Source organism: Loxodonta africana, chromosome 18 (assembly GCF_030014295.1).
Source record: "Loxodonta africana isolate mLoxAfr1 chromosome 18, mLoxAfr1.hap2, whole genome shotgun sequence".
NCBI classification, from domain to species: domain Eukaryota; kingdom Metazoa; phylum Chordata; class Mammalia; order Proboscidea; family Elephantidae; genus Loxodonta; species Loxodonta africana.
Genome location: NC_087359.1, coordinates 34,938,830 through 34,949,181, shown reverse-complemented (window position 1 = coordinate 34,949,181; position 10,352 = coordinate 34,938,830). Strand labels below are relative to the sequence as shown.

At 41.5% G+C, this 10,352-nt stretch overlaps 1 protein-coding gene across 1 annotated transcript; it reads left to right on the top strand.

The window, feature by feature from the left end:
- Positions 1-324: 324 nt before the first annotated feature.
- LOC100664761 (keratin-associated protein 9-2-like) lies at positions 325-1,056 on the top strand. Its single transcript, XM_023553412.2, has 2 exons — positions 325-677; positions 753-1,056. Exons 1-2 carry the CDS (start codon positions 325-327, stop codon positions 1,054-1,056), a joined length of 657 nt encoding a protein of 218 aa, XP_023409180.2.
- Positions 1,057-10,352: the final 9,296 nt, after the last annotated feature.

Sequence of the window (10,352 nt, the reverse complement as noted above, 5' to 3'; positions counted from 1 at the left end):
AAATGATGGTTCATAGTTAAATGATGCTATTGATGTTGATTGTCTCTCTCATTTTTGGAAATAAGTTCTTATGAGTTATTTATCAGTTAGGACAACAATTCAATCATGTATATTCAGAAGATTCATAATACTTAGGGAAGATTTCCTTCTTGGCCAATTTCCTGTGGGTCATGAAAAAGAGTATAGTAAATAATAACAAGGAAAAGTTCTGCTCATTGGTCCCAACTTTGGGGGTCCAGTGTATAAATGCCCCAGAACAGAAGGAGTTCTCAGAACCTGGGAAACTCACCTCTGAACAGAAGCCCACCCTCCACACCTGACACCATGACCCACTCCTGTTGTCCCCCTTGCTGCCAGCCCACCTGCTGCACAACCATCTGCTCCCAGCCCACCTGCTGCACAACCACCTACTGCCAGCCCACCTGCTCTGGGTCCAGCTGCTACCAGCCTTGCTGCCGCCCAACTTGTCAAACCACCTGCTGTACCACCAGCTGCCAACCAATTTGTCAGACCAGCTGCTGCCGTCCTTCCTGTTGCAGCACACCCTGCTGCCAGCCCACCTGCTCTGTGTCCAGCTGTGCTGGCCAAACCAGCTGTGGGTCCAGCTGCGGCCAGCCTTGCTGCCGCCCTAGTTGCTGCTCCACACCCTGCTGCCAGCCAGCTTGCTCTGGCCCTGTGTACTGTTGGAGAACCTGCTACCGCCCAACATGTGTCTGCCTGACTAGTGGCCTACCCCAGAGCTTCGGATCCAGCTGCTGCCAGCCCTGCTGCCAACCAAATTGCTGCCGCCCAACCAGCTGCGTGTCCAGCTGCTGCCAGCCCTGCCCCTGTCCAACCAGCTGCGTGTCCAGCTTCTGCCAGCCCTGCCCCCGCCCAACTTGCTACGTGTCCAGCTGCTGCAAGCCCTGCCCCCGCCCAGCCTGCTGCGTGTCCAGCTGCTGCCAGCCCTGCCCCCGCCCAGCCTGCTGCGTGTCCAGCTGCTGCCAGCCCTGCCCCCACCCAGCCTGCCGTCAGACCACCTGTTGTAGGACTGCCTGCTGCCACCCCAGCTGCTGATGCCAACCATCCTGCACTGATCCTCTTGCTATAGACCCACTTACCACAGACCTACCACCCACCAAAGAGCACATTTCCTCAATCGTTTTGCAAAGAGCCTGTTCTTGTAATAAACTTGTTCCCAAACCTTGCTGAGAAACTACATGCTGGCACGAAACTTCTTGTCACAGAATGTTGTTGTCATCTTCTTTCTATGCTTGTGAATCTTCTGAGGGGATGATGTAAGTCACTTTGCTATTATTCTTCTTCATTTCGTCTTGATCATTATACCAGATGCTGGTCAAGTCCATCGGAACTTGACATGCATTCAGGGTCTAGGCCTCAAGAAAGTGATCATCACCTTTAGTCTCTATGAAACTTTAAGAAAAAATTCTTATGACTGTATATTTAGCTGTCTACAATGACTAGTATTTCGTGTATTTTTTTGGACATGTGCATTATTTTTGTGTCTTCTTTTCACCCTTTCATGATCCCATTGACTTGTCTTCCTAACTGATCTTTCCTAATAAAATCCGTATTAATCTGCATCCTATGGCGTGTTTATTTGTTTGTTTGTGGAGCTTCCTTTATGAGGCCTTTCTTTTGAATTACATTTTATATGCATTATTATCTCACTCAAGCATCACAGTAGTCATACAAATTGGGTGGAGCAAAGATTTTGATTCCCATTTTAGTGATGCAAAAATGATTTGCTATAGAACTAGTGATTGACAGTAGCTATAATGTCCGTCCAGGTTTTTTGATTCCAGGTCAAGGGCACTTTTCTTTATATCTTTCTATGAGTAGAAATTATACTGTGGACTGGGCACAGAAAAGATGTACGTTTGGAGTTGCTTCTCTAACGATGGAAGTAATTATCCCTTTCATGTACAGAATCATTCCCTGTCTACAAAGATCTTCCCAAATAGTCTCTCCACATCTATGATCCTTAGAGACCATCTTTAAGCGTTCTAATCAATAAAAGGAGCCTTTACATTTTCTCTGGGTTCTGATCAGCCACTAGGGCAATCTGCCACCACCACCACCAACAAAAAAAATGAGCATCATTGAAGTGCCTGATCTGACCCTCACCTAAAGGAACTTCTTCTTTGATGCGGTGGAATTAGCATTCTGATGTCATTGTATACATCTCCGCAGAACTTGAGACTAGGAGTCAAAAGCCCACCAACTCAGGCCACATTTCTGGGGCTCTCAGACTTTGAAGCAATTTGATAATTGATAACCTACAGAGGAAGTGTAGTTTTTTTTACAAATTGTGCTATAATTAAACAACCATGTACCAAAAAAAAAAAAAAGAGCCTTAATTCATACTTCATACCATACACAAAAATGAACTCTAAGTGGACCATAAACTTAAATGTAAAACTTAAAACTGAAAAACATTCAGAAGGAAACATAAGAGAAAAGCTTTTTGACCTTAGGTTAGGCAAAGATTTCTTAGTAAAAAAAAAAAAAAAAAAAGCATAAATAATAAAAGAAAAAGTTGGTAAATTGTACTTTATCAAAAATAAAAACTTTTGGTATTTGAAAGACACACTATTAAGAAAACAGAAAGAAAAGGCCTAGTCTGGGAGAAAATATTTGCAAAACACATATTTGATAAAAGAATTGTATCCAGAAAATATTTTAAAAATCTCTTAAAACTCAGTAATAAGAAAAACAATCCAATTTTAAAAATGGGCAGTAGATTTGAACAGAAACTCTACCAAAAAAAAAAAGTGAATGGCAAGTACAGACTGTGTTAGTTATTAAGCTATTGTATCTTATGTCCAAACGTACTTCTGTACTCTGTTCTGCGATGCTGCAAACCACATTTCTCCTTTGCACTTCGTTAAGCAATATAATGGCAGATGGGAAGGCTAGAAGGAGACTAGCAGGCTTCTTGTTCACTTCTTGTTGCTGTCAGTTTCACCTTGCAGTGACTCTTCATCCAGGCGGTACCTGTTGAGGCCAGGTAGCAAAAATGAAGACCAGTTTGCAGTTGTCTTTAATGCTTGGAGAATCATCCCCGTTAGGGTCTTCAGATATGCCAGACCAGCCAGGCAGAGTCTCCTCTTCAGAGGCCTGAATCTCAGGTCTACAACTTCTCCTCTAAGCTCATAAGACACCAGTGCCGACCAGTGCTCCTCCTTACAGGTTGTTGCTCTCAGCTCTGCAGGACTCTACCTCCAAGTGTCTAAATTTTAATAACCCAACCTCCTCCCATTATTCTGTCAGTCCTATGGTGATAGTTGCTTCCTATAGTTACCATCTCTGTCACAATTTAGTGTTCCCTTTTTACTGGGTTCTCTAATACCTACTTGATAATTCCTTATATTAAATTCTCTCCACTAAAATAACTGGTGTGGTTACAGTTTTCTGCCCGGCCCTTAACTTAAACTGCCCACTGCCATCAAGTCAATTCTGACTCATAGTGACCCTACAGCAACCCTATAAGACAGAGTAGAACTGCCCCATAGGGTTTCCAAGGAGAGGCTAGTGGATTTGAACTGCCGATCTTGTGTTAGCAGCCGAACCCTTTAATCACTGCCACCAGGGCTCCCCTAACTGAAATAGGAGGCTTAAATAGGTTAGTTCACCCAAGTTCACAGCCAATGAGTGGCAGGGCAGGGCTATGAATACTCATTATACCTGATTGCACTCCCCATGCTCAAGTCCTACACTCTAATGTCTTCTTAACAATGGAGAACATATGGATGAAGTTAAAAAGAGAGGTGGTTACATGGGTTGTCATTGAAGGAACTTACCTGAGGTGAAACGATCAGATAGATTGCACCTCACAAAACAGACATGGATGCAAGAGGCACAAATGAAGAGATAGTCAGCTCTCCTTACACTCCTTGGAACCTCATTCTGCTAAAATAGAACATAGTAAGGTTGTGAATATCCAGAAGAAGTATTCTGAACTTGATCCTAACAAAGAGGAGGGTATGGTTGGTAAAGTCAGCGAGGAGGACTTTGGCAAATGCTGACCATCCTAAAGTTTGTGATGATTGGAGATGTTAAAGAAGTGCGTTGCCAGAATGTAGTCTATTCAGTGGAAAGACAGAATCCAGAGTTTAGAAGAAAATTAATGTGAAATCATGGAAAGAGGCACTGGGAGAGAAGATGGCTAAGAAGGGTAGAAACTTCGCAGGATTTCTGTTGAGTCAGTGTGTTCACAAGTGATCCTAAAGAGGAAAATATGCAGGAGGCCCAGGGTGGAGGGAACTTAATATGAGAATTATCCTGGGTATATGAATTCCAAACACTATAGGGATTTAAGCATTGGCTGAAAAATCATCTGGCTGGATATGGAACGAAGGATTCACAAATTTTGGTAATTGATTATTATTACTGGACTCTGGGGGCCGCTTTAGTTCTTGAGATTCTTCAAAGCCCCTTAAAGTTCTTTGTTTTATTTAAAACTGTTTGCTGTTATTCTTCGAAGCCCATAAGCAACAAAATACATAAAATTTTAAAAAGAAATAGGCAGTGCCATATACATTTATTAGGCATTCACTTGGGGAGAACAGGAAGGCTGCCTTCTGCAAGGCTTCCAGGGTATTCACTACCCTGACAAATTTATGAGTCTACCCTTCAGCCAAGAGACCCTGCTGGTGCCGTGGTTAAAGTGCTTAGTTGCTAACCAAAAGGTTGGTGATTCAAACCTACCGGCCACTCTGCAGGAGAAAGATGTGGCAGTCTGCTTCTGTAAAGATTACAGCCTTGGAAACTCTATGGGACAGTTCTACTCTGTCCTTTGGGGTCACTATGATTTGGAATTAACTCAGCTACAGCGGGTTTGGTTTAGGTGGGGCCCTTCAGCCTGCCTGGTGATCTGCTTCTGAGAGGTCACAGCCTTGAGAACCCAATGGAGCAATTCTATCCTGCAACACATGAGGTCACCATGGGTCAGAATCGACTCAATAGCAACTGGTTTGGTTTTTCTGATTTGGGCCTTCAGCCTTGCAGACTTTGATAACTGATCTTATTTATATTCCAAGGGTGAAATCACCTCTGTGACAGACTCAATTTAAACAAGGCCATAAAATCAGTGTACCAATTTACAATTTTATATGAGAAATAACTTAAAGAGGTATTGGAGCTTTCATAGGTCTTTTTTGACTAGCATACATTCTTCCTGTGGGCATACTTGCATGAAAACTTAAATCTTAACCAGAAGGTTATTTTCTGAGCAAACACTTAGAACAGAGTATTTGAAGAGGAATGTTAAATAGTATATCATGCATAAGTTTAAAAATAGACTTTACCAATGAATCTGAAAGACTCAGGATGCCTTGGCTGATGACTGTCTGTCTCCCCTCTTCCCATGCAGTGGTTGGCCAGGCACTGCCAACATGTACCCCCTACTTCCATTTAAGAGTCACATGTTCTTTTTATAAAACATCTTCAATCTACTTCGTGTAAATTCTGCAAGTCTTGAAGCAGCACCTCCAGTGTTCCCCAACTTCTGATACAACTTCATTTGAGTCCTTACCTCATGAGTGTATACAAGGAATTTTATGTTTTACTTATGTTCATTTTGCCATAATATTTATAGAACATTTCTTAAGTTTCAGGGCATAGGTCTCATCTTTTAGAAAACTCAGGGTTTTGTCCACTTTCTATTTCTTCCAAAGAAAAACATAAAATTCAACTCTGCAGGCCTGTCTTCAGAAGCTAGCATTGGGTCTTTGTTTCCATTAGGTAATAATATGACATCACCGGCTTACAGTGAGCAATTCATGCACCACATGTCTTCTCCAGGGTTCCCTTGATGAGTTGTGATGGTGAATGCAAGCCATTCAGCAATTCCCTCTTCCTATGACTCCAGGTTGTGTTACTGGGTATGACTCCAGTTGGACATAAGATAATTCCACAGTTCAGTCTTCTAGTAAAATATGATATTATTATGAAAGGCACAAGGAAATACTCTCAGGAAAACTATTCTTCTTTGCCTTTGTCCAAAGTAAATAACGAAGCTCGTGTCTTTTTCTGCTAGAAAACATCTACTCTGAATTCCCCTACATGGCATGATTTGGCTCATGTATGTGTTTAAAAAGAAAAGGAATGTCGGCGTCTGAAGCCAAACTCTGCTAGCACTGATAATTTAAGGACTAAGAGAAACTAGTTGCCATCAAGTCAATTCTGATTCACGGAGGCCCTATGTGCATCAGAGAAGAAATGTGCTCCACAGAGTTTTCATTGGCTGATTTTTTTTTTTTTTTTTCCAGAAGCAGATCACCAAGGCACCTCTGGCTGGACCTGAACCTCCAACCTTTCAGTTAGCAGCTGAGAATGTTAACTGTCTATACCACCCAGGAGTAAGAAAGAGCCCTTAGAAATTCTAGTATTGAAAGTCATATCAATGTCAAGTTGATTGGCAGGAGAATTCAGAAGCTTGCTAGGTTCCGAGTTTAAGTAAGTGTAAGATGTGGAGAAAATGGAGAAAGAATCAAAGGGAATGTATAATCACTCCCACTGAGGGATTCAGTGTAGAAAATTTTTTATACAAATTATGAAATCAGTCATTTGGAAAGCTGACAATGCTAGTATTACATAAATTGTTTAGAGAGATGTCCACAGTATTTGCATGATGATTTAATGCCTTCTCAGATAGTTCAGATTAGGATGTTGAACTCCTTTGCAAATTGGTGACAAGAACTATCCAGCCTGACAGCTATCTAGTTAATATAAAGGCTTAAGAGGTAAAATTTGAGAAGTTCTCGAGGCAGAGCGAAGATGGCAGAATAGACAGAGACTTCCAGTGAGCCCTCTTTACAACAAAGACCCGAAAAAACGAGTGAAACAAGTGTATGTGTGATGAACTGGGAGCCCTGAGCATCAAAGGCAAGCTTAGACAACGAACTGAGGGTCAGGGGAAGGAAGAGACCATTCAGAAGTGGAGAGGAGTTGCCGGACCTGAATCGCGGGGAGCCCTCAGGCACCATTTCTGGAGCGGCAGCGGGCTGGTGCTAGCATTCAGCCACAGTTTCCTCAGGGAGAAGCAGTCAGCCACACAGCCTACTCACACCTCCGGAACCTAAGGATAAGGGTGCTCTCGGCAAAAGCTAAGTAATTGCATATATTTTACCATGCCCCCCCCACCCCCAAGCTGGCTTCAGCGGCTGAATCCCTGGGCCTGAGATAGACTCTGCTGAGCACCTACAGCCATCCTCCCAGCCTTGGGGAAGGAAAAAAAATTGCAATTGGGAGGAAAAGATAATTTGCTAGCTCCATTAACCAGGGGAGCTTAGGACAGAAGCAGCTCCTGTCCAGGCATAAACCGTCCGTGGACCTTGAGCACCTTTCCCTTCTGCATGGACCCGTGTGGGCCTATTTCAAGAGAATAGCCCCGTGTTGGCAAACTCCAACCATTTCAGCTGTGCAGTGGAGAGGTGGGTGTTTGATGTTTGACATTGCTTTGCCTATTAAACAAGGTCCTCACCTACCCACATCAGGGACCTGAGGACTGGTAGCTCCACTCAGGTCACCCAGTCACCCGCGACAGGGGTTCAAAGATAACTGGTACCTCCCAGGCCTTACAGTCAAAAACTTTGGGTGCCCATGGTCCGTCTGCCGAACCCACCCACCAGCACACTCTAGGGAACAGAGACGCTTTCTTCTCAGAGACACTTGGAGGTCGGATCTGAGCGCCCTGCCTTATTCAGAGCATGACACCCTGCTGCAGTCAGATACTGGCATATATGCCAATCACCCCTGCCCCTCTCAGACTGTAGGACAGAGCCTGTACCACACACTTGATGATCATCTACCTGGAAACCTGAGCTAAATTCATACAAGAAAACTGAATGGACTCCTAGACTGATATACCTGATAACAGCTCTAGCCAGCTGGGGACAGAACAAGAGAGCTCCAAAGGCGAAAATAATCAAGCTAGCTCACTCAAGAAACCCATAGGGGTATACCAAAACAAAACAAAGCAAGCAGCTGCGACACAGTAACCAAGCATAAACTAATACAATAACTTATAGATGACTCGGAGACAACAGTCAATATCCAGTCACATAAAGAAACAGACCATGGTCATCTCAACAGGCTCTCAAAACAAAGAATCCAAGGATCTTCTAGATGCAAGTGCATTCCTGAAATTCCCAGATGCAGAATACGAAAGTTTAATATACAGAACCCTTCAAGACATCAGGAAGGAAATAAGGCAATACACAGAACAAGCCAAGAAACACACAGATAAAGCAACTGAAGAAATTAGAGAGATTATTAAGGGACATAATGAAAAGTTTAATAAGCTAGAAAAATCCATAGACAGACAGCAATCAGAAATTCAGAAGATTAACAATAAAATTACCGAATTAGACAACTCAATAGAAAGTCAGAGGAGCAGAATTGAGCAAGTAGAAGCTAGAATTTCTGAACTTGAAGATAAATCACTTGGCACTAGTATATTTGAAGAAAAATCAGATAAAAGAATTTTAAAAAATGAAGAAATCTTAAGAATCACGTGGGACTCTATCAAGAGAAATAATCTACGAGTGATTGGAGTACCAGAACAGGGAGGGATAACAGAAAATACGGAGAGAATTGTTGAAGATTTGTTGGCAGAAAACTTCCCTGATATTGTGAAAGATGAGAAGATACCTATCCAAGATGTTCATCGAACTCCACATAAGGTAGATCTTAAAAGAAAGTCACCAAGACATATTATAAGCAAACTTGCAAAAACCAAAGATAAAGAGAGAATTATAAGAGCAACGAGGGATAAATGAAAAGTCACCTACAAAGGAGAGCCAATAAGAACAAGCTCGGACTACTCGGCAGAAACCATGCAGGCAAGAAGGCAATGGGATGACATATTTAAAAAATTGAAGGAAAAAAAATTGCCTGCCAAGAATCATATATCCATCAAAACTGTCTCTTAAATATGAAGGTGAAATTAAGACATTTCCAGATAAACAGAAGTTTAGGGAATTTGTAAAAACCAAACCAAAACTACAAGAAACACTAAAGGGAGTTCTTTGGTTAGAAAATCACCAATATCAGGTATCAACCCAAGACTAGAACACTGGGCAGGGCAACCAGAAGTCAATCCAGACAGGGAAATAGAAAGAAACAAAGCAAGATTATAAAAAAAAAAAAAAAGCCCCAAACAGGGTAACAGCGATGTTATTATATAAAAGAAGACAACATTAAAATGATAAAGAGGGACTAAGAAATGCAGTCACACACCTTCCATATGGAGAGGAAGATACAGTGATACAAAGAAATAAAAGTTAATTATAAATTTAGAAAAATAGGGGTACATAATAAGGTAACCACAAAGGAGACAAACTATCCTACTCATCAAAATAAAATACGAGGGAAAAGTACAGACTGAGCAGAAACAAAATCAATAACAACAAATATGAGGAAAGGACACTATATAAAGAAAATCTACACAGCACATAAAATCAAGTGGGAAAAAGAAGCTGTCAACACGCAAAAAAAGACATCAAAATGATAGCACTAAATTCATATCTATCCACAATTACCCTGAATGTCAATGGACTAAATGCACCAATAAAGAGACAGAGAGTGGCAGAATGGATCAAAAAACAAGATCTGTCTATATGCTGCCTACAAGAGACACACATTAGACTTAAAGACACAAACAAACTAAAACTCAAAGGATGGAAAAAAATATATCAAGTAAACAACAATCAAAAAAGAGCAGGAGTGGTAATATTAATTTCTGACAAAATAGACTTGAAAGTTAAATCCATCAGAAAGGATAAGGAAGGACACTATATAATGATTAAAGGGACAATACACCAAGAAGATATAACCATATTAAATATTTATGCACCCAGTGACAGGGCTGCAAGATACATAAAACAAACTCTATCAGCATTGAAAAGTGAGATAGACAGCTCCACAATAATAGTAGGAGACTTCAACACACCACTTTCGGTGAAGGACAGGACATCCAGAAAGAAGCTCAATAAAGACAAAAAGACAAGGAAGATCTAAATGCCACAATCAACCAACTTGACCTCGTAGATATATACAGAACACTCCACCCAACAGCAACCAAGTATACTTTCTTTTCTGGTGCACATGGAACATTCTCTAGAATAGACCACATATTAGGGCATAAAGCAAGCCTTAGCAGAATCCAAAACGCTGAAATATTACAAAGCATCTTCTCTGACCATAAGGCCATAAAAGTGCAAATCAATAACAGGAAAAGCAGGGAAAAGAAATCAACACTTGGAAACTGAACAATACCCTGCTCAAAAAAGACTTGGTTATAGAAGACACAAAGGATGGAATAAAGAAATTCAGAGAATCCAATGAGA

What these genes read in the sequence shown, in the direction of transcription:
- LOC100664761 (XM_023553412.2), top strand. Translation starts at nt 325, where the DNA reads ATGACCCACTCCTGTTGTCCCCCTTGCTGCCAGCCCACCTGCTGCACA. An exon ending in CCAGCTTGCTCTGGCCCTGT is followed by an intron (nt 678 to 752) that starts GTACTGTTGGAG and finishes CTTCGGATCCAG; the next exon opens with CTGCTGCCAGCCCTGCTGCC.